This window comes from Felis catus, chromosome C2 (assembly GCF_018350175.1).
Source record: "Felis catus isolate Fca126 chromosome C2, F.catus_Fca126_mat1.0, whole genome shotgun sequence".
Taxonomy (NCBI): Eukaryota; Metazoa; Chordata; class Mammalia; order Carnivora; family Felidae; genus Felis; species Felis catus.
Window position 1 is genome coordinate 132,677,399 of NC_058376.1, and position 25,346 is coordinate 132,702,744.

At 37.0% G+C, this 25,346-nt stretch overlaps 1 protein-coding gene across 8 annotated transcripts in view; it reads right to left on the bottom strand.

Annotated features, from left to right (window-relative positions):
- Positions 1-260: 260 nt before the first annotated feature.
- Positions 261-25,346, bottom strand: part of ANKRD28 (ankyrin repeat domain 28) — a 202,150-nt gene continuing 177,064 nt past the window's right edge. For 7 of the 8 annotated variants that reach the window (XM_045037635.1, XM_045037633.1, XM_045037631.1 and 4 more), the window contains 11 exons: positions 24,000-24,201; positions 20,368-20,455; positions 20,019-20,136; positions 19,232-19,451; positions 13,605-13,692; positions 13,433-13,516; positions 12,669-12,814; positions 11,983-12,065; positions 11,439-11,521; positions 10,275-10,366; positions 261-3,516 (listed from right to left, as the gene is read on the bottom strand). In XM_045037635.1, coding sequence (XP_044893570.1) covers positions 3,230-3,516; positions 10,275-10,366; positions 11,439-11,521; positions 11,983-12,065; positions 12,669-12,814; positions 13,433-13,516; positions 13,605-13,692; positions 19,232-19,451; positions 20,019-20,136; positions 20,368-20,455; positions 24,000-24,201 — 1,491 coding nt within the window. In that variant the 3' untranslated portion in view covers positions 261-3,229. Of the gene's footprint in view, positions 3,517-6,250; positions 6,402-10,274; positions 10,367-11,438; positions 11,522-11,982; positions 12,066-12,668; positions 12,815-13,432; positions 13,517-13,604; positions 13,693-19,231; positions 19,452-20,018; positions 20,137-20,367; positions 20,456-23,999; positions 24,202-25,346 lie in introns of all 8 variants that reach the window. The other variant, XM_045037632.1, reaches the window with a different exon arrangement.

Here is a 25,346-nt window from a genome sequence, read left to right on the forward strand (position 1 = left end):
GAACTCCTAGAGGATACCACCACGCCTTCTAGGTTCACTTTCTGCCCATCCCCACCCTCAAGTATATGGCAGGCAAGCAATAAATATTTGTTGAGTGAATATTTGAAAAACCCCATTAGGCTCATCTAAATTCTAAAACAGCTTTTGTGAGAAGTCAAGTTTTTAAAGAAGGGTAAAAACTAGTCAGAATACTAACTAGCCATTAAAAGATAAAGAAGTTTGAAAAAAAAAGTTTGCGCGTAAAAATGAAAGACACTTGATTTATTGCATTAAAAAACTTTATTTCATTTAAAAGGTCCAATATAAGCCAAATTAAACCCCAAATTGACAGCTACACTTAGAGATCTCCTGAACTAAATGGCACTGTTTGAGATGAGTGTCTTGTTAAAGGAAGTCATTTGCTATTACCACCATTTCCCCCAAAGTAGTTCTAGAGCAGAAGCTGGTTTTACTATAATACACATCAGATATTTCAGATGTCATCTTCCATGCAGAAGTTAAAAAAGCAAACAGGCTCTTCTATTCTGTGAGGATAAAAACCACTTCAGAGCAGGGCCTGAATGCTTTTAACATACAAGGTGTAACTGTAAAGGAACTTACTGTGGCCCTGTGTTCATTCACTGAAGCTGTCTGTGTATGTACTCCAACCATACTAGTGCTGCTCAAATCCTATTTGGACCAGTAGCTTGGGATTTCCCCTCATTAGGTTCAGACCAAAGAAATGGCTGATCAGTTGGGGACAGACTATCACAAAATGCGATCACAAAGCAAGGAAACAGATTTCCTAGTGGGCAAGCAATTGAAATAACCACCTCACAATTTCAGCAGTGGCATCATTTACATAAAGTGATGCAAGATCTAAGTTTTGGTGTGTGTGAGGAGAAATTAAAAACAGCTTGTTACTTTATAGCTACACCTTGGATTTCATTAGATGGGTAAATCTAACAGTGTGTTTAATGAGTCCTTCTGGAAATCACTTCAGCAGGTAAGTCAAACAGCCTGTAAAAGAGAAGACATGGCAGAGGGCGTAAGATTCATCCTTCCAACGTTCTCAGCGTTCTCTTGGAGGACAGACCCGGGCACAAGGACAGAAGTTACCGGGAGGGAGGCTTCAACTCCATCTAAGGAAGACCTTTCTAACAGTTAGAGCTGCTCAACAACTGAATGGACTGCTTGGTGAGGTAGAGTCACTGGAAGTGTTCAAGGTGGAAAGATCACCCTTGTAGAAGGGACTCCTGCATTTTGTTAAGAGGTTAGACTGGATGAACCTCAGGTCTCTTTCAATTCTGAGATTCTAGAAAATTCCCTCAGGGAATTCAGAAGAGAATTCCTAAAAGGAAAGAGAAAGCACACATATGTATACTTTTAGAATCCTCTTGAGTTTTTTTTCATTTTTTTCAAAAGGTACAATAGAAAATGTAGTCCACTGTCTTTAAAATGCATATTCACCTTCCTACCACTAACAATTAGGAAGGGTCCATTATGACTTCTTTATATTATAAAGAAAAGATGGAGGATTACATTTATAATTTCTGTAAATATTTTAGAAAAAAAATGCTTAAAATCTAGTAGTCAATGCCCTAGAAACTTTATAGATTTTTAGGTAATATGCACAGATACAAATACATTATTCATTAAATACAACTCACATCTGTGTTTTATTATACTCTAAAATATACAGGTATCTTGATGTACTGAAAGAGTGCAAGTAAATACAGTATTCAAGCAGTCACTATTTCTATGTACATGCTCATTAATTCTTCAAAAACCCCACAAAATTATCAAATAGATCAAAATACTGTTCTGTGTTTTCACACTTTATATTCAGAAAAACCAGCTGATAATTTACAATGTCATAAAGTTTCCAGTTGCACAATACAAAAAGGATAAAATGAAATTGGGTATCATTCTGTGAAAATTTATGGAACTTCACCCAGATCTGTAATACCCCCTACATACGTGAAATCATTCTTACTGGGAAAGTGACAGTTACAGTAAAAGCAGAACCATATAAATGGTTATTTAAAAACCTAAACATCAGCCTTTCTGTTATTTGAAAGGCAGTCTTCCATTTCGGCAGGCAACTGCTTCCTTCCCCAAGTAGTAGCATGTTTAAATCTGAATAGGACCCAATACAGAAATGCCTTCCAAGAGACCCGATGATGTTAACGTATCAGTAACAAGGGATTTTCTTTTGATTATTCACCAAACAGTGAAAACAAAAATCCCCCAATCCATTGTGGAGGCACAAAAGTAACATAAGAGACAAAGCTGTACCATCCAAAGTAGTGAGGTTGAGAACTCCATTTCCCAGGACCATATAGCTGCAATAGGGTGAAAATAATCTACTTTTTTGATTTCACGAAATTTTCTTCTTCTAAGAAATTCTTTACATTTTGAAACAAAAATAGTTCAATTTTAAACCTAAACCATTCAAAAGTGGGCAACAACAGCCCGACTCCAATCTATCTCATGTCAACATCACCAGTATTTTCACCCTGACTGCACTCAGTCAGCTGGTTTTTAATTCTAATGTTATAAAAGTTGGAATTTTTAAATTTTTATGTAAAAGAAAAAATGTAAAAATACATCTGCTTTCTCTCATGGTTTAATACAGTATTCGAAGGCTTTCAGATGTTTTCTTAAAAAAAAATCAACGTTTAAAACCAAATCTCAGCTTCATTTTCAGAAATATTAAAGTTTGGTTTAGATAATGTCTCATTTCACCTATTCCAGTTTCCACAAAATGGCATTCTATTAAAAAACTTTTAAGTTACTTGGTCCTTTGGCAATTTGCTGTGCACATAATGCCTACTATACCAAACTTTTATTGCCCTTAAATTTAGTTGTAGTTTTATTGGTAAATTTTTAATCTAGTGTCCTTATCTCTTCTTTTAGAATAGTGTTGCTTGTGTAAGCAGATTAGGGTGCACAGTGTCCCAAATTATTCCTGGCACTGCAAAACCAAATTAAACAACTCCACAAAGTAACTTGACATCAAAGTGTTTTTCTCTGGTCAAGTCTATTTCAAGATTCTAGAAGTTCCTTTTGCAAAACTTGCCTTTAAAACTCTTCTTCCTAATGTATCACATTTCTCATACTTGCTCACTCTGTGATCTCTCCTTTTAGGTCGAATTTGTACGTGAATAAGAAAGTGCCTTTTTCCTGAAAAAGCACAATCTGAAGCGTTAGCGTCAGAACTCCTCACTTAGACCTCTGGCTCAGCCTCTTAGTAGGTCTCGGAATCAGAGTCATTGAGCTCGTCCACATCGGTGTATAAGTACTCCTGTTCCCCGCCAATGTTGTTGAAACTGCAATAGGAGCTAGGTTCATTCCTCATGATGGGCAAGGCTTCAAAGCTGACTGTTTTTGAGGTGTTGGTATAACGGTTAATGGCATTGAATGTCAGGGATGATAAAGGGCTACTTGATGAGACAGGCATCATGGTGGCCAAAATGAGAGCCAGGCAATCAGCCACATCCTTATTGGGAGCACAGGCCAAAGCTGGGGTATAGCCTAGAATTAAAGATAAAATTTAAATAATTAGACATCCTGGGACCCACTGCATGGATATAAGGAAACAAGCTCAAATGGCCTTCAATTTCAGACATGTTTTAAATTACCTGGTTTATAATGAACTGTTTAATTAAAACGATTTAGAAAATTTCCACTCAGTAGAAAAGAGAAAAGTCATAGAAATCTAGTATGAGAGGAGACCTTAGTTATGTTACAGAAGAGGAAAGAAACTGAGGCCCGGAGATGGTGATTGCTTCAAGATCCCAAAACTTAAACCATATCCACCTGAGTTCACAGAAGATACTGAGCTAGAATTTAAAAACAAAAACAAAAACACCTCAGACTGATAAAGCTTCCTTCAGAATGCTGGAAGAATCTTAATCATTAATTTCTAGTTACTTAAGAGTTTACATGCTGAGAAACCTAAAAGTGTACACATTCATGAATGAGGCACTGAGCAGGCGCCCAAAGATGGGTATTGAATGAAAGACAGTTGGCTATCGATCAACTTTTTGGTAAACTTTATTATTATTGTTTTTAATGTATTTATTTTGAGAGAAAGAGAGAGAAAATCCCAAGCAGACCCTATGCTGTCAGTGTGGAGCCCTACCTAGGGCTTGAACCCATGAACTGAGATCATGACCTAAGTCAAAACCAAGAGTTGGATGCTTAGCTGACTGAACTAACCAGGCGCCCCAAAACAGGTAAACTTTAAAAACTCCTAAGCCAAAACAAATGTTTTGCTTTCAACTGTTTCTTTCGTTAGAAGACTGACTAAGCTTAGCCTTAAGGCACTGCAAAGTATCAACAAACTGAGTAAGTAAACATTTGGTACCCCGGCTGGTACAAGACCCTGAGGATGAAGTGAAAGAGAAGATGGGGAGAGCACACAACACGATGTTCAGTTTAGATCACCCCATATGGAACTTTAGCAGCAAATGTCTTAAAGTTTTAATATACAGCTTCATTTTTGTTGCACATTTGGACACAGTTTTCCCTATTACTATATACACTCATGTTTTAGCTTTCACACTCATATATGTACAAGCTGACCCTTGAACAATGTGGTGGGAAGCTAGGGGCACTGACCCCTGCATAGTTCAAAATCTGTAACTTTTTAAAAAAATTTTGAGAGAGAGCAAGAACACGAGGAAGGGGAAGAGAGAGGGGGAGAGAGAATTCCAAGCAGGCTCTGCGCTGTCAATGCAGAGCCTGACGCGGGGCTGGGAACTCATGAACTGTGAGATCACGACCTGAGCCGAAATCAAGAGTCGGACACTTAACCAACTGAGCCACCCATGTACCCCGAAAATTTGTGTGTAACTTTTGACATCCCAAAACGTAACTCTGAATAGTCTACTGTTGACTGGAAGCCTTACCAATAACACATAACAGTTAATCAACACATATTTTGTATGTTATATGTACCATAAACTGTATTTTTATAAGAAAGTAAGCTAGAGAAAAAAGTCCTAAGAAAATACATTTATAATACTGTAAAAAATCCATGTTATTAAATGACATGTGGTTCAAACCTATGTTGTTCAAGGGCCAGCTGTATATATTCTGTAAACTCGTATTTGTTTTTTATTTTTTTATTTTTAAAAAAAATTTTTTAACATTTATTCACTTTTGAGAGACAGAGAGAGACAGAGCACAAGCGGGGGAGGGGCAGAAAGAGAGGGAGACGCAGGATGAGAAGCAGGCTCCAGGCTCTGAGCTGTCAGCACAGAGCCTGATACGGGGCTTGAACTCACGAGCTGTGAGATCATGACCTGAGCCGAAGTCGGACGCCTAACCGACTGAGCCACCCAGGCACCCCTCGTATTTGCTTTTTAAATAGCTAAATGATTTATAAAAAAACATTCATGTAACCACCATCCAGACTAAGAAAGAATATTCTCAGCATACCAGGAGACCCCATGTTACTTACTAATCACTACCCTTTTTCTTTTTCACAGAGGTAACCACTATCCTGATTTGGTAATAAACACCTGGTGTGGTAATAAACATGGCTATGCTTTCCTTTCTAGTTGTATTCATAAACACTATAGTTTAGACTTTTTTTGAACTTAATATAAATGGAATCACACAGTATATATTAGTTTATACCTTGATTCTTTTGCTTAACATTATGTCTGTGAGATTTATCCATGGTATTGTATATAGTATATACCATTTTCACTGTTATACATTCCACTATTGTGATTATACCATGGTTTAGTTATCCATTCTAACTACCGGCATTTGGTGGTTTCCAGATCTCCTATATATTTTTATCCATGCTGTATTAGCCTTCAGGAAAAAAAAGTTGTTTTTTCCCCTTCATAAATCTTCCCTTTGTCAAGGGCTGAAGGGAACAGCTGGTGCCCCTACAAGCTTGGCAGGAGTGACTGAAGCGTGTGTATTTTCAAATTAAAAAAAAATTTTTTTAAAAATACTTATTTATTTTTGAGAGAGACAGAGTGTGAGCGGGGGAGGGGCAGAGGGAGAGGGAGACACAGTATCCAAAGCAGGCTCCAGGCTCTGAGTTGTCAGCACGGAGCCTGATGCGGGGCTTGAACCACAAACTATGAGATTATGACCTGAGTCAAAGTTGGAAGCTTAACTGACTAAGCCACCCAGGCACCCCACATGTGGATTTTTAAATTAAACCCTGTTTACTCAAAATGTGTAGGAGAGTGCTTCAATGCCCATACTTCTTTCAAGGGCTCTGCTGAAAGTCTGAAGGTACCTATTGTATTGTAGTCAGAGCAACCCATTAGATAGGCCATGATCCCTTGGATGAGTAGGGATTGGGGGAGAAGAGCATCTCAGGAGTGTTTTATAGCTGGAATATGATGAAAACCAGGCTCCTCTCATCTGCATGGAGTTGATATGGTCAGCTAAAGAGAAAAGTAAGAGAAGTAAACTGCCTGAGGACGAGGGTCTAATTTATCCCATGCAAGTATAAAACATTGCGCTTCCTCCAGAAAATCCATGGAAATATATTGCTATGACATATCAACTTTGGACCACGATTACTATTTCACATTGCAAAGTGTGTTAGAAGATGCCCAGGTGGTCACAGGTGACCTTCATTATTATGTTATATTATCCCCTGTATTTCTTTATAAGGAAAAAATATATATAAAATCTTCAAAATGATCAACAAAGATTTGAACGTCAGCTATTGATTCAGAGTCTCACAATGTGGCCAAACATATACGGTTAGCATTTTAGGCTCCTCATTTTAAACTATATATAGTAGCTATATTTCCAGAAATGTAATTTACTGATAATGAAAATTTATTTTAAAGCTATGTAAGTCTGGGGTGCCTGGGTGGCTCAGTCGGTTGAGCATCCGACTTCGGCTCAGGTCATGATCTCATGCCTTGTGGGTTCGTGCCCTGCATCGGGCTCTGTACTGACAGCTCAGAGCCTGGAGCCTGCTTCGGATTCTGTGTCCCTGTCTTGCTCTGCTCCTCTCCTGTTTGTGCTCTGTCTCTCTCTGTCTCTGTCTCTCTCAAGAATAAGTTAACATAAAGAAAAGAAAAAGCTATGTAGGTCTGAATTTATAGGTGAGAGCATTCATTTCTTTGGATTTCACGACTACATACACTTATGATTCCCACATCTCTATGTCCAATCTAGATCTTTCTTTTGGGCTCCAGATCCCTATGTCCCATTATCCACTTGGGAGTCTAGCTCTAGCTCTTCCTCCTACTTTCTAATCTTAAACAACAGCACTTCCATCCACACAGCACTCGAAGGTAGGTGGTGTGAGACCTCTTCCCTCACACAGTCCCTGTGAGTCCCATCATAAGATCTCTAGAAACAGTTACATTTTTTCATTCCAGTGCTTCTACCATAATTTTGGTCACTACCTTATCTCAACTATAAATGTTAATTTGTTTTCCCATTCTAATCTAGCAGACTAACTGCTAATTTCCTAGTGCACAGATCCTTTTTGCCACTTGATCTAAGAGACTCTGGTGTAACTCCAATAGTTAGTGTCTTCTGCTAGATTTTTAAACATGTCACTCTCTCCCTACTTTTTTTACTTGTCCTTTGGATTTTGGCTTATAAGTTGCTTTTTGGGGATGCCTTTCCTGATCCTGCAAGAGTCTAAAGATTCTCTTATGTGTTTGCATTGCATTTTAAGTTTATTCCAAACGAACCACTTCCAGGGCACTCTAACAGCCTGTTTATACTCCATTCAAGGAAGTAGACGGTCTTATTCTATATCGTTATCTTCAGAATGGAGTACAGTGCCTGGCACAATCACTCACCCAACAAATAATCACTATATCCAGGCACTCACCTCAGCACTCAGAATATAACAATGAATGCAAATGATATAGATTCCCTGTCCCCATGGAGCTTATCTTATGTTCATTCTAGTGGGGAGACACACAGTCAACATAATAAAAAAGTAAGTCATATAAAATATATTAGAAGATAAGCTCTATGGAAAAAAGGAAGAGGAAAGAATAGAGCATGTTAACAAGGACTAAGCATGCTATGGTAGCTGTCTATAGCAGGTTGCAGTACAGATGGGGTTCAGGATAGGCTTCAATGAGAAGATAAAACTTGAGTAAAGATTTGAAACAGGTGAGGGACTTAGTCAAAGACTGAGTGGGGACAGAGTGTTCCAGGCAGAGAAAATAGCCAGAACAAAGATCACAATGCGTGTACATTCCTGGTGTGCAGAGGGGCTGGCATGGCAGAATGGAGTGAGAGAAGGAAGAGCAGGAGATGAGGTCAGAGAGATAATATGGCCACGGACTAATCATGTAGGGCCTTGTAGATCATTATAAGTGAAGACTCTCACATATTTTAAAAGGATCCAGGCCAGGGTGGTAAGAATAGAAGAGAAAAAAGTGGGCCTTTTTTGGAGGTAGATCAATAGTGTATGAAGGACACAACACTAGGTGAGAGAGAGAGAGAAGTCAAGGATGACTCCAGGTTTTTGTCCTGAGCATCTATAAGGATGAGAATTGTCATCGACTAAGATCAGGTGGCTGTGGGGAGAAGGGGCTTGGCAGGGAAAAGGAGAATCAGTTAACTTCTGAGCAGGTTAGGCTTGAGCTGTTTATTAGACATCCATACAGTACTGTCAATTAGGCAGCTGGATCTGCAAATGGATCATATCTCCACAGAGATTATGAGAGGTCTGGGCTACAGATACAAATCCAGAAATTCTCAGCATGTAGGTAGTATCCAGAACCAAATGACTGGAGGTAGATAGGGAAAGGAAAAAGAACCAAGGACTGAGTCCTAGAGCCCTCCAATATTAAGAAATTGGGCACAAGAGGGAGAAACTTCACAAAAGAAATTGAGAAGGAGTAGCTAGTAACATATGACAAACCCCAAGGAAGTATGAAGTCCTGAAAGCCAAGTAAAGAAGAGTTTTAAGAAAAAAGTATATACCTGAAATTAACATTAATATTGCATGTTAGTTATGCCTCAATATAAAATAAAATTAAAAATTAAAAATTTTGGTTCCACTGAATCTGGTTATTTAATCCAACCATCAAAATACCAAATTACAAACCCTCACCTGGTTATTAATTCAAGGAACCATGTATTTGTGGATGAAGGCAGACTGGGTTCACCTAAAGAAGGATACTATAATCTCCTTTTTTTTTTTTTTAACACTTATTTATTTTTGAGAGACAGAGTATGAGTGGGAGAGGGGCAGAGAGAGAGAGAGAGAGAGAGAGAGAGAGAGAGAGAGAGGGAAACAGAATCCGAAGCAGACTTCAGGCTCTGACCTGTCAGCACAGAGCCCAATGCGGGGCTCAAACCCACAAACCATGAGATCAAGACCTAAGCCAAAGTCAGACACTAAACTGAGCCACCCAGGCACCCCTGTAATCTCCCTCTTACCCTGACCTAAAGTAATCTGTACCTATTTATCCATGTAACTGTGTGCAGTATAAAGGGAAATATGGAGACTCTTTGGATTATTTGCCACAGACACTTGCTATGGCAGATTGCAACCTTCACATCCCCAGTTAGTCCCTTATTCCTGTCTATTTTTAATTCCCTATTAAAACCCTTATTCCTATTAAAAAAAAAAGAAAAGAAAAGAAAAGAAAAAGAGAAAGGCATAATCAGTTATGCCAAACTCTGATGTCACTGGTGATCTTGAGACAGTTTAGCAGTGTGGTAGGGGCAAAGGTCTGACCGGAGGGCCCATAGGAGAGAATGAAAGAGGAGAAGAAATGGGGATAGCAGAAAGCCAACACTTGAGCAATTCTGCTGCAAAGAGGAAGAGAAATATGGCAGTAGCTGCAGAAGTAAATTAAAGGAAGATTTTTTAAGATGAGGGAAATAATGTTTATATACTGATGGGAATAATCTAGGAAGACTCCTACAAAAGGTCCTTATTGCAGGACACAAAGTGAAGAATTGCTAAAGTGACAGTCTCAAGTAGGCAAAAGGGGATAGGATCTAATGAGTTAGTAGGAAGATTAACTTTAGGGCCTTGGTAAGTATTTATTGACAGAACAAATTCTTTGAATACTAAGATGAACAAAGGTGGTAACACTAAACCAAAGTTAGTGAAATTCCGAAGTTCATCTGTTAGACAGACTTTTCTTATTTTTCTTGCCCTTACTCCCTTTGCCACAAAGTACTATTCAATATTAATTTCAGCTGTTCTCTGTGACCAATAAAAAATATCCACATTTACTTTACTTCAAATATGGATCAAAAGATAAGAGCTTCTAGTAAAATACAGTTTAAGGAAAGAAAATACAGAACCTACTTACCATTTTCATCTACTGCAAGCACACTTGCTCCTTTCCCCAAAAGTTCCTGAACCACCATCGTTAGCCCATTTCGGGCAGCAACATGCAGAGGTCTAGAGGAAAAAATGTATATATGTACACACAAATAGGTACAAGGCCTTGCATGTGCATGCACGCACATTCTCCCTCTCTCTCTCTCCCTCTCTCTCTCTCTCTCTCTCTCAATCCTGGTTGTTGAGGAGCACTTTTGCGAAGTTATGATGACCCAGAGATACAAAATTGAGGCACCCAGTCCTAACAGCAATAAAGATGGTAATGGGGGACAAAAAATCAGCGTGCAGAGTACACTGTCAAATCTTGCCAATGTGCATAAGCACAACACTGGGCCTCACCAGCAATTCACTTTTACCAATACCTCTTGTTTCCTTCTAAGACTCAATGTTTAAAAAGATTTTACTAACTAAACTGCATTCTTAAGTGGTTGTTTTGAGAAATGAAGTTGGCAAATGCATATAATAGAATATACAATAAAAGTCGTAAATTGCAACAGCACAAATTCCAATAGGCTTTGAAAGTAATTTACAGGTTCCATGACTAGTTTCTAGAACCTCAAGAGATATGGCTGATATGTGAATGGGAACCAGTATTATGAATTTGTTGTTGTTGTTGTTTTTTGTTTTTACCAAGACTCAAAGTAGAATAGCAAACAGAAATTAGAAGAGAAACATGGGAGATGTATGTCTAAGACTTAAGCAGTCACTTGAAAGATGGCTGCTCACATTAAGAACTTGATTCTTTCTGAAATCTCTCTAGTTTACAGACGCATGTAAAGCTTTTACCTCATTTACTGCTGGTGTCAAATAACATATCATTCCGGTTCATTTCCACAAAACACACAGAATAGTATTACTTTTCTTCATAAAATTATGGGTAATCAGATCAAGAAAAAAAAATCCACAGTATTTTCCATTATAAAGTTTCAGTCCAAAAACTTTTAAAATAATAAGCCTTTTAATTGTGATGACTTTAGAAATGAATTTTGTCAATTATAAAAATGATACTCTACTTTTTAACTGCTTCTGTGACTGAGACTGATGCCAATAGTCCCATGTTAGAAAAAAATAACTATTAATCATTTTTATAATTCTAGGTCACAAGGTTTATACCAGACATGAAAATACTCACGTTTGCAAGGCTGCATTGGTTGCATTGATGAGGTTTCTATCTGTTATCTTTTCCAGTATTAACAAGGCACTAGTTTCATGACCCTAAAATTATGGCAAATAACTCTTAAAAACTTAGGTATCATTAAAGATAAATTTACAAATACAGTAAACCTCAACTCTAGTCCATACAATATGTACATCACCATATAAATGCCATGAATTTTCTTGGCTAATTATGCCTTAAATATTTGTGTGGAGTAGGCTTAGGGCAGAGGACAAGAATATTTAAGATTGGAGAGATTAAAGGAAGATAATAATTACATTTAGGCTTATACTCCAAAACTTACTTGGCCCACTGGAGACTTTCATATATCAGGGTGACTAATACAATATTTTCTTTTTTTTCTCAAGAAATTTGATGTCAGTCATTACAGAGGTTAAAGAGGTTACAGATCATTACAGAGGTTCGATCTCTAGCTCTGTTCACTTTAGTGAAATGGAAAAATTTTAAATGCCATTGTTGATATTAACAACGAAAACATATCCTTAAAATGAGTACCTACCTTGCTGCAAGCCAAATGGAGGGCGGTGTTTTTACTGTTATCTTGTAAAGTCAGATCTGCACTAGCACTGCTAACCAGCATCTCTGGGAGGAAAATTGCATCAAATCTTATGTTTATGAATACATATCTTGGATTACTAATAAACTCACTATAGAGAAAGATACAAAGCAAAAACATCCCTCTAGTGAAAGTTTAAGGACAAGAAAAATACTGTAATATACAATGTACACACTATATGGTCACATTACTGTCTAAGGCACAGACACAACAGCAACTAACTGTGAGAGTTTAGTGCCCTGGATTCATATTCTCCAGTAACTCTACAAAGTAGGCCCCTGTTATTTTTCTCAACTTTAAAAATTAAAAAATTGAGGCATAAGGTCATTTAATTGGCAGAGCTAGGACTCACATGCAGTCCATCTAACCCCAGAGTCAGTGTCTTAACCTCTATTCTATACTGCCTTGCCACAGTGGACTGTTCAGTCAGTAAGGGCAAATGAAAACATTGTGGCCCTAGATAAAAATGTGGGCTGAAAGCAGGTTAATAAAGGTTTAAATCTCAGGGGTGGGGAGAAAACTGGCAGATTCAATAGAATCAGAAGGTTTGAGATCCAAGTTTTCCATAAGTTAAACATACATAAGCAACATAGCATTATAATAATAAAAGCCTTAACCGCTTTCTTTACCAACTGTATTTGTCTGTCCATTTTCTGCAGCCATCATGAGAGGTGTTTTCCCAGAAGAGTCCACAGAATTGACTTGAGCATTATGGCTGAGCAGCAGCTGTAAACACTCTACATGGTCTGTGAAGGCGGCTGCATGGAGAGGGGTTCTGTAATGCAAAGAAATAGGAAGACTTCACTAAATCTGTAGGTTGTATACTCTCGAAAAAATTATTCCTGAATTTATGATAAGCAATTTTCAAGGGTTTACATATTAGGCTATAAAATCATTGCGTGGATACAAATGGGTTTAATGGAGCTTACTAATTTCTAACAGAGTAATTTGTATTTCTGATAATGTAAAAGGCCCTTAATCTAGTATAACATAAAACTGTTAAAAAAATTACATCATTAAAGAAATAAAGGAAATAGAAATAAATCCTGACCCAGTATTGCCACCCATTGCAACCACTGGACTTTCCTTCAGTCTTTATTCCTATTTAGAAAGCTGCTAACTTTATTAACGATAACCTCTGGGTAATAAACATACCTTTAAAAAAAGGGAAATCTTTATATTTTAAAGTTTTAAAGAGGAAGACTGGCTAAAAATCATAATAAAAATAAAGTCTTTTATAATGAGAACATAGTTAAGATTTTATAATTAATACTTGCAAATATAAAAATCAGCTTTTAGTTAATAAAGGGTTCTCTACAAATTCTTCCACACTAGTAGTTAAAATTTTTTCCTTTTGCAAATCAAACTATTTCCTACACAGTGGAGTTCCTACCTTCCTTTTGAATCTGTGGCGCTCACGATGCTGGCACCTAATGTATCGATTAACATTTCAGCAGCACCTTCGTTGTCATTTATCCTGTGTAAGGTAGCACAGTGGTCACTCACAGCGATGGTGCACTTCGTAAATAGTTAAGAACAAATGTGATTCATCTGCCTTTACTTACACGGCACAATGCAAAGGACTGAAAGCATTTCCCTCCATTTTCTGGAAAACTTCCTGTTCTAAAAGGAGTTCTACACATGTCTCATGACCTAAATAAGTAAATGAGAATTGGATATTAAAATCCAAAAAAGATACTGAAGTGCCCACATATACACCCACACATCCCTAACACAGATAAGAAAAAACTTTACATGGATTTAAAATAACTAGAGTTCAATGAATATGTTAAACATCACATTTCCAGGAGTTTGAAATCCAAAGCACAACCTCAAGACCTGAAATTCAGAAGCTTCTTATAATTTTATAGCAGTTTATTAACTGCTATAAGCAGTAATAAACTGACACAACAAATGTTTGTTTTATGGGGAAAAAAATTAGTCTCTATCTTTTTCATAGTAACTAGTTCCAGTCATTTTTAAAGTCATATTTCTATAGCATAATAGAACTTTAAAATTAACATATTTATACAGCATAATTAACTTCAAAATTTAAATATTTTCTGATTTTACTAATGAGCTAATGATAAAATCTCAAATACTACAGAAGTGTCTGGAGGGAAAAAGTACATGCCCCTATCCCTACCCCCAACTCCAGTTCCACTTTCTAGACTGTAACTACTATTATCTTAACAGTTCCAGAAAATTTCTAGGCATATATAACTACATGCACATAAACATGCACTTCTTTTTAAAACTTTTATGTAAATTTTTAATTCTGCAACTTGTTTTTCACTAAATAAATTGTATACATCCTTCCAAAGTAGCATATAAAGAAATTGTATTCTTCAATGTTTGGAAAAACTTCACAGTATTAAAGTCTATCATAAATGATCTAATTTCTAATTATGTATTTTGACTGCTGGTTTGTTTTTGTTATAGTACCAACAATACTGTAAATGGAACATTCCAGTACTTAAAAAAAAAAAAAAACAACTCAAGTAATTTTGTAGGACAATTTCCTAGAAATGATATTGCTGGGCTGAAGGACAAGTATACGGATTACTGCTAGATTTCAGGCTCACACTTTTTAATAGCAACTTTGAAGACAAGGAAAAACCCAAACCTCAGATTTTCTTTACCCAATTTTCAAAGCAGGGTTTTAGTTTTAAAATACCCCAACTGCTATACTAATTGCTGCCAATGAAAGGTTGCATCCTTTTTTATTTTAAAAAAATATTTATTTTTTTATTAAAAATTTTTTTTAATATTTATTTATTTTTGAGAGAAAGAGACAGAGCATGAGGGGGAGAGGGACAGAGAGAGGGAGACACAGAATCCAAAGCAGGCTCCAGGCTCCGAGCTGTCAGCACAGAGCCTGACACAGAGCTCAAACTCACGAACCATGAGATCATCACCTGAGCTGAAGTCAGACGCTCAACCAACTGAGCCACCCAGGCGCCCCAAAATATTTTTTTTATTTTTAAGTAATCTCTACATCCAATGTGGGGCTCGAACTCACAACCCCAAGATCAAGAGATGCATGCTCTACCGACTGAGCCAGCCAGGCACCCAAGATCTTCCTTTATCTTATAACTGTTTTTACCAGGAAAAGTATGTTTTAGGAAATCTGTAGTTGTTCCATCTTCTGTCAGTTCTTTTCTCTAATCCAGGGATTCCCAACTGGAGCAATTTTGCCTTTCAGGAGACATTTAATCATGTCTAGAGACATTTTTGCTCACCACAACTGAGGATGGGGTAAAGGAGTGCATACAGTGGGAAAGAGGCTACGGATGCTGCTAAATACCTTCAATCCACACGTTAGTCCCTCACAACAAAGAGTTATCTGGCCCACAATGCCAATAATGCTGAGGTTGAGAAGGCTTTTATTTAATTTTAATTTTATTTAATTTAAATGTTTTACTTATTTTGAGAGAGAAAGAGAGAGAGAGAGAGAGAGAGCGAGCGAGTGAGCATGGGAGGGGCAGAGAGGAGGAGACAGAGAATCCCAAGCAGGCTCTCCACTGTCAGCCCAGAGCCTGACCTGGGGCTCAAACCCATGAAACGTGAGATCATGACCTGAGCTGAAACCAAGAGCGGGACACTTAACCCACTGAGCCACCCATAGGTGTCCCTATGTTTATTTTTGAGAGTGAGAGAGGGAGCATGAGTGGGGGAGGGGCAGAGAGTGAAGAAGAGAGAGAATCCCAAGCAGCAGTGCCTGCCACTGCGGGGGGGGGGGGGGGGGAGGATATGTGTTGGGGAGGGGGGGGAGAGGAGGGATCGTAGGGGGCTCAGTATCAGGAACTGTGAGATTCTGACCTGAGTCGAAATCAAGAGTCAGATGCTTAACTGACTGAGCCACCCAGGCACCCAGAGAAGCCTTGCTTTCATTCTCTCCAAATGTCAACTCATTACCAAGAAGTAGCCATGGAAATTTGTCCATTATAGATTTAAGGGTTTCCTATTTTCCTAGATAGCAGTTCTCAAGGTGTGGGTCTGGGGAACCTTGGGGTACCACTGATAACTAGTGTTCTGAACTAGCCTGTAAAGAAATTTGCCACTCTTCTAACTAAAATTCTTTTTTGTTTTGAAAAGAGGTTATTTTTTATAAAAATGTTATTTTATATTATAAAATGTTTTTATAATGTTATTTATATTATAAATATGTTTTTTATAAAATGTTATTAACATTTGATGGATTACTTTAATTAATAAATACTCTTAAATTTCTGTTCTCATTTCCAATATAGTAAATATTAATAGCTCTAACTCCCAGGTCCTGAGACTGAAAGGTTTGAGAATCACTATCTGAGCAGACTGCATACTGCAAAGACAGAGTTCTGGGCTATGGATTATCTCCAGCAATCATATCAAGGTGAAAACTCATCACTTTGTGTCCTTGTTTATGGAAGGATGAGAAAACTGGTCTCTTCATGTTTCAGAGGGATATTCTGAGGATACATAGAGCTTCACAAAAATTTACAAATTTTTAAAAGCAACAAAGGGATAATATAAATACCCTTAAGAGTGTCCTGTGATTGAATGACTACATAAACTGGAAATCTGGAACTCTAAAACTTAGCATGTATAACCAATTCTTTTGTAATACTTTGTCATCATTCCATTTTAATTTTTAGACAAAGGTTGTTTTCTGGTCTACTGGAGTGCATCCAGTTTTGTTTTTAGCTATACAATAATTACTAGCGGAAGTAAAACCATTTTATATATTCTACTCTCAGAACACCAAACTATAAAATAGGCTTTTGGCTATAAATATGGTATTAATTTTAGACTGTCTGTATGGTCTCTTATTGCATATAGCCAATACACATCTAATTCATTCCAGCTCAATTCAGAATCATCACAATTTTGCTACAGTCTGGAAATTAGACACATCTGTTATGATCCTTAAATGGCAACCAGGCATGAAGCTCATGCAAAATTTTGTCTATTTTGTCTCTTGTACACAACATGTTTAGAGTCTAAATTCAGCAGTAATACAGCAGGAACTCACTTTAGGGAAACCATGTTCTTCATAAAGATCTGATAAGAAATGTACTAGACAGCAACTCTCCAAAGGATAGTTACAGCAGTGTATTCACACTAAATACTCTGCCTGAGGACAGATAGCTTACTGTGTGATTTTTCCAATGGTTAATTCTGATATGTTTAAAAAAAAAATCAAGCAATAAAAGTCTGCTTCAAAACACTTTCATTTCTTAAATAAAATTCACATCCATAAGGTGTATCCCTACTATATTAGATGGTTTTGGTTTTCCTCTACTTGCGAAGATGTCAAGTTACATCATAAAAACAAATCAAATTCCAATGGCAAAATACAGTATCATTTTTGACTCTGGACTTCAGCCTGAATATTTGGCCACTTCACTCTACTCATTAAATACCAACTTTACTGAGTTAAAAGGGAAAAAGAGAATCTAAAATCCCAAAGGTTTTAATCTTCAACAAAACTGTTCTGGCTAGGGATCTGAGGCAGTAAAAATGAAACTGACTAAACTAAGCTTGTGAATTAGTAATACATTGAACTATTCAAGTTTTGATGGTACCATCAGTACCCAGAGATGATGGATGCCCAACAGTAATCACAGAACAATCCTTAAGAAGAGATCAAAACTTTCTCACAGCAAAAGATTAGAACTCTCAATTCTGGCACAAGGATTAATATGAGCATTCAAATACTGCATCTATAAAATACTTATGAAAACATTTAAACTATAATATTGCAAGATTCAGGTTTCTCTTCTTTCACCATAACTCAATAACATTATTTGTCAAAATGGCTCAAGTAGGGGGTGCCTGGGTGGCTCAGTAGGTTAAACATCTGACTCTTGGTTTCAGCTCAGGTCATAATCTCACAGTTTGTGAGTTTGAGCCCCACATCAGGCTCTGCGCTGACAGTGCAGAGCCTGCTTGGGATTCTCTCTCTTTCTCTCTCTCTCTCTCCCTCCCTCCATCCCTTCCTCCCTCCCTCCCCCGCTTGTTCTTTATCTCTCTCAAAGTAAGTTAAAAACAAAACAAAAACAAAAACAAAAACCAAAAACCTCAAAATGGCTCCAGTGAAGAACCATGAAGCAGCACAGTACAGAAAGAGAGAAACCTAAACTCTCTCATAAAGCAGACAGCTGAATTTTAGAACAGATACTATACTTAACTTTTTTAAGCACGTCAACATTTATATCAAGAGGCAATTTATATTTTCTTAACATTTTGAGGGAAAGTTGTTATGATTATGAACTAGTTTTTTCTAGGTATGCTCCTCACAACTAATAGTAATCTGAATGCTGCAATGAAATTCAAAACAAATAAAAATCTTCATATCCCTGGCTAAGCCCAAAGCCCAAAATTTGACAGAACTGATGTCTGGAATGTATGTCATGTATCTTAGCATTTTATAACATGATCAAATCTGTGGCCCTACACAAGGCAAAAATCATTCTCTCTCAACATGCCTCATTACTTATTTTAGTGATCTTTCATACGCCAAACTCCATTTTGAACATTTATACCTTAAACATAGCTCTATACTTCTCTGAGTGAAGTGAGCTTACCTATAAAAGGAGTATCTGGCTGTGAGCCTCTAGGAAGCTAAAAGTATGTGTGTTCTAACTATGCAGCAAAGTTCACAATAAAAGTTTCTGAAGTTTCTACTTCTGTGATCTGCTAGAATTTTATTCCCTTAAAATGTTGAGCATACATGTTACTATTGACATAAGGATCTTATCTCGCAATATGCTCTGAAAACATGCACAGATTTCGGTTCAGAATGTGATACAGTTTCATTTTCTCCACCTTTTTTTGCCTAACACAAGTGCACTTAGAAAGTAAAAGAACATAATCAAACTACAAGCATACTATACAAAAGACATCACACATGTTATAAAAGTATGTTAAAAATGCAAAATACCTGTTGAAGCAAAGATTTAGAAAAAATTCAGACTTAGTGAAAGCTTATCTCAAAAGATCTTTGACAAACTAATGTCTTGGCTTTAGCATGACAAGGGATAGGAGTAAGCTAGAACTATGTAGTAGATGATGTCTATGCTTCCTACCGATCTTACACTTTGCCTTACAAATATTCATGAATATCAGAGTGCTATATACTAGAGTTTCTTGTCTCTACTTGGTGCATTAATGGTACTTAATGTAGATTTGCATGTGTATACTTAACCATTGTAGCAAGCCCAATGAAGTGCTGTATATCCATGATTGTCTGCTATGGCTGGATTTGCATCCACAGATGCTGCTGACTGCAAAAGGGCTCCAAGAACACCAATGTGTCCACAGGCAGCTGATAAGTGTATAGGTGTCCGGCCCCTGCTATCTCGAAATAAGCACTTAGCACCATGTTGAAGTAATGCATCTACACATTCTTCATGGCCTGTAACTGCCTGAAAGAAAAATTATTTGCAGGTAGTTGAATATGTCATCTTGGGTAACATGCCAATTTTTGCTAATTAAAAACTTTTGAAGTCCGTATTTCCCATATCCTACCATCAATCAAAGCATTTATCATTTTTTGAGTAATTCAATATTTTTATTGAAATTTGCCTGAAAGTTTATCTAAAGCATTAACTTTGTCAAAATACACATATTACAAAAAACAGGAACAAAGGAACTTATAAATCAGTGAAAACAAGGTAAAAAGGTGAAAGGTTTCAAAGGTGAAAAAGACAAAAATGTGTAAGAAAATAGTTGTGATGAGAAAAAGTAAAATTGACATTAATTCTACTTATGTCTTAGGTTTTTAAAATTTTGTTCCAACATTGTTGTTTCCTGGATTAAGTTGTGTTTTACAGCTGTTTAAAATTCGCACTCAAAAACTATAATACTAAAAGAAAGAGTAAAGACTATCTGGGAGAAATTTAATGAAGAAGAATAAACATAGCCTAGTTCAGTTTTAGGCAAAAGGAGATCCTAAGAAATTTTTGAAAGGCAATGGGAATATTTTTGCTTACCCCTCTATGCAATGCTGTCCTTCCCCATTTATCTTTGGCATCTACATTTGCTCCTTTGTTCAGCAGTGAGTAAACACAGTCCGTGTGCCCGTTGAGAACAGACAGCATCAGAGGAGTCCTGAGCAACAAGAGTAATAATAGGTTCAGCGTTACAACTTAAGACTACTCCATGAAAAACAAACTCCTGTTTTCTAAATACGCCTTTTTGTGATACAACTTCTAAAGTATACTTAAAGTGAGAAAACTGTATTTGTTGTTACTCAGTTACATAGTATGACAGACTTTTAGGGTTACAAGTATGAAGATTAACACACATCTTAAAAATAATTTAAAAATTATTAAAACTTACTGTCCATTTCCATCTTGAATGTCGACTGCATTCTGTGGTTCTGCATTTCCTATTAGTAGCCGTAAGCACTCTGAATGACCATTTGTTGCTGTAAAGTGGTATTTTAAAATTTCAGTAATTACAATGATAAAATAGAAAATTTCTATCATAGAGCACATTTTCTGGATATAACTGTGGGATAGTTTCATTGAATTTAATAGTCTAAGAGAAAAATATATAGATACAAAGTTTTATATTGCCTTTGTTGGTGGAACTGACTACAGGTATCAATTCCTCATGGCTAATCATGGCCATAGCCATCCCTCACCATCTGCCCTGGTATTATAACGCTCGTTTTATCTGGTTTTGGTGGTGGCAATGTGGTCAAGGGAATGGCTTCAGCCAAGGGATGAAACCATGATTAGATCAAGTCCATCACAACTCTGTTCTCTGCCAATGACAGCTTCCAAGATAAGCGCTGATCCAGTTCTGACCACTGAGATGCTAAGTCTGAAGGCTTCTGGGAAATATTTTTATCCCTGATAATGACAAGTCCTCCTCCTTTTCCTGATTTCAGAGGTGATACCATAAAGAAGCAGTAGCCATTCTGTGCCATGACTGCAAAGGCAAGAGAATAATAGAGAGTTCTGATACCACTGCTGAATCAGTCAATCCTGGAACTGACTCTACCTCTGAACATTTTATGTAAGAGGTTAAAACTCTTGTCACTTATGCCACCTTTTAGTTGGGTACTATGAGAATTCCAACTGATACATATACAATAAAAGAAAAAGTGATCTCTCTAAAGAATGCATTTATATGTCCAAATACATAAAATGGGCAATGGTATAAAGTAGAAATAATCAAAAGAAAATAATAAGCTTTTAAGGTAAATTAAATCCTCTGCAAAACTCAGGTCCTTCCCATAATATAATAAAATCTGAAGTTGAAAGAAATATGTAAGTCACGTAATGATGCAAAAAGGAATATCTGTCACTATTCTTCCTAATTAAAAGATGACAATATTTTTTAATATTTTTGAGAGAGCAAGCGCACGCGCGCGGGCGTTGCAGTGTAGGAGGGGAAGACAGAAAGGGAGACAGAATCCAAAGCAGGGTCCAGTTTCTGAGCTGTCAACACAGAGCCTTACATGGGGCTCAAACTCACAGACCACGAAATCATGACCTGAGTCAAAGTCGGATGTTTAAAACAACTGAGCCACCCAAGCGCCTCGAAATGACAAATTAGTGAAAGCAAGCTAGGTGCCTAATATTCTACAGTAACTTCTAACAGCTATATTAAATTCTAATAGCAATTAAGATTTGTGGTAACAACATCACTCCACATCTCTATGCCACACTCAGCCAGCAACTCTCATAGTAATCAATAACAGCTGTCACTGAAGCATCCCACCTGGGGATGTGTCGAGGAAATTGTTTGACCCACCATTTCTTTATTTTTTTTAACTGCTATTTATTTATTTATTTGAGAGAGAATAGAATAGAATAGAATAGAATAGAATAGAATAGAATAGAATAGAATAGAATAGAATAGAATCTTAAGCAAGCTCCATGCTCAGCTCAGAACCCAATTCGGAGCTCGATCCCACAACCCTGGGATCATCACCTGAGCTGAAATCAAGAGTTGGATGCTCAACCAAATGAGCCACCCAGATGTCCCAGCCCACCGTTTCTTTAAGTGACTCACTTGCACTCAGTACACAGCAGCTACTGAGGAGTTTTTGTGTTTTCTAAGTTCAATATCTAAAATATCAAACATAGTACCACTGGAGAAAACCAGCTCACTTTCAGAAAAAAAATAAAAGATTACAGTGTTCTCTTCATGACTTATGAGTACAGTATTCCCTAGCAATCTCCTAATTTGAAAGACATGTGTAGAACCAAAGCTTGTGTTTACTGAATAGGTTGGCACCAACAGTAAACTGCAGCTGTTTCACTGGATAGAATTTATAGACTATATGACATTGGTTAGCTACTTCTGAGGGACTGGCTAGTGTCTTGGTTCAATATTTATCTATAAGAGTGCAAACCACTCCATAAAAGCTTTAAATCAGCTCTTCAAATGATCTGTGCTTACGGCATAATTTTTCAGTTGCAGAATGATGTATAACTTCATTCTTTTTCAGAATAAGATAACAGAAAATGGCAGCATTTTGACTTAATTCTTACCATATAACAATATACACACAATTATAGGCATTTTATTCCACTTAAAAATTTTTTGTTTTTGAGTCCTGCTTAAATATCTAACAGTTTCTGAAAGGCTGCTCTGGAGCAACAGAGGGTGTCACCTACCTACCTAGTCTTCAAAAAGGCAAGTTTCCTAAAGGACTAGAAGTAAAGTTCAAAACCCATATTAAAATGTGGTTCTTAAAAATCACTCTACAAAAACAGACTAAGTGAAATGTATCTAATCATATAAAGAAGAAAATAGTAAGGTTTTCAGGTAAATTAAATCCTCTGCAAAATTCAGTAGTGGGGGGGTGAAAAAAAAATACTTGGCTAGGATTCCTTCCAGTGGACCAGTCTTATTTGTTTTATTCTTTTAAGTCTATTTATTTTGAGAGAGAGAGAGAGAGAGAGAGAGAGTAAGAGAGGGAGAATGTGAGAGAGCACAAGCAGGGGAGGGGCAGAAAGAGAAAGAGAGAGAGAAAGAGAAAGAGAGAGAATCCCAAGCAGGTTCTGTGCTGTCAGTGTAGAGCCTGAGGCAGGACTTGATCTTACGACTGTGAGATCATGACCTGAGCTGAAATCAAGAGTCAGACACTTAACCCACTGAGCCACCCAGGCACCTCCTACCCTTTTTTAAGTTAGTTTTATTTATTTATATATTTATGTATTTAGTTTCTAATTTTTTAAATGCTTTTATTTTTCAAAGAGAAAGAGAGACAGAGAGAGAGAGAGAGAGAGAGAGAGAGAGAGGAGAAGGGGTAGAGAGAGGGGGACAGAGGATCTGACACAGGCTCTGCACTGTCAGTAGAGAGCCCAATGCGGGGCTTGAACTCATGAACCCTGAGATCGTGATCTGAGCTCAAGTTGGACGTTTAACCGACTGAGCCACCCAGACACCCCTAGTCTTAGTTATTTAAAATGAATACTGACTTGTAGTAATTCCTGTGGAGAGTCAGGAATCTGTATCTGCTAGAGATACACAGCTACCAAGTCCTCACAATGACATGGTTACACAATTTTGCATTCTGACACATTTGCAACATCACAAAATCACACCGTGGAGTAGATCTTGCATAAAGTAGGTGCTCTATAACTCCTGTGTGAATACACGTTAAATATAGTACTCTGGTACAATAAGTCAAAATTGTTAACCGTTAAATGAAAGCACATACTAATCCAAAATAATTTCCACCAAAAGGAAGTAAAAAATATTGTATTGTTTTGTTGATAAAGTACTTCAGAAGTTAGACTATTACATAAATCCAACTTCTAAGGTAGACAATGATTTTTTAAAGCAATTATAATCGTGCTGTTGGCTTTTCCCTGAGAGAAAAATCATTCGACCTTTCAAAGTCAAGATTATTAAAATAATTACCAGGAGTATAACATACGAAAAATTGAAAAAGAAAAGAATATTAGATAGAAAGTGGTAAATAAAATCATGCGTAATATTTGACATACCTGCTGCATGTATAGGTGTTCTCTTCAAAACGTAATCTTTTACTAAAATGGAGGCTCCCTGATTAATGAGTACATCCACACATTCAACATGGCCCTTAAAGGCTGCAAGATCTAAGGGTGTTCTTCCACTACTGTTTCTCACATCAAGATCTAACAAAGACTGTACCAACACTTCCAGTGCTTGGTGGTGACCATGATAGGCCTAGGAATAAATAAAAATATAAATTAAAAAAAAATACATATTTAGACTGACTTCTCAGATGTCTTTGAAAACAAAGGAAGTAAACTTGTCTTCACATTATTATTATATTTGAGATAATCCAAAACTTGCATTATTGAGAATTCAGAAAACTTAACTGTAAGTATTTCTAATAACCAAATAGTACAACGTTAGAGTATATGTTAGAGAACAGGTATACTGCAGAAAATAAATGTTCAAATGACAGGTGATTTTATCACTAGTATACAACTTTCTGATTCATAGCATTCAATGAAAGTGTAACACAGATCCAATTAAAACTTTCATCCTAAGTCTATAATTCCAAAGCCTGTGTTCTTTTTTTCTTCTTTTAAAAGTTTTTTTTTTTAATGTTTATTTATTTTTGAGAAAGAGAGAGACAGAGCATAAGCGGGGGAGGAGGGGCAGAGACAGAGGGAGACAGACACAGAATCCAAAGCAGGTTCCAGGCTCTGAGCTGTCAACACAGAGCCCGACGCAGGGCTCAAACTCACGAACTGTGAGATCATGACCTGAGCCGAAGTCGCACGCTTAACTGACTGAGACACCCAGGCACCCCTCAAATCCTGTGTTCTTAATCACAATTCAGTGCTCCAATTAACTCCCTGATAAAATTTGACTATACTTAAATTATAGAGATGGCCAGCAACTGAAGTTAATACTTAAGTCTTCTGATTTCTCAAATTAAAGTAACTATCCTTACCTCATAACATGCTATATCTAAAAAAATAAACATTTGTTTTAGCACAAAAACAGACAGACTAAATCTGGCTTGAGTAACTGCCATGTGCCAAGTTCTGTCTTAGCTGTACAAAGAGAACACGAAAATTTTTAAAGATTTGTCAGAATGAAGTCCTCTTCTTTATCACAGTTGAGGAAGAAGCTTTCCAGGTAATTCATTTCAAAAACCAACACATCAACTGAACATCTATTACTCTCGTTGGACTAGATGCTGAGCAAGACCTAAAGCAATTAACAAGACCAGTTCTGGCACAAAAGGAATGTTGTCTCTAGTTCACTCATATTACCACTTTGTAGCTAAAGGACTTTTACAAGTCATTTCTGACACCATTCAGACCTACAGCTTAGCAGTTTGTTATCACAGGTGA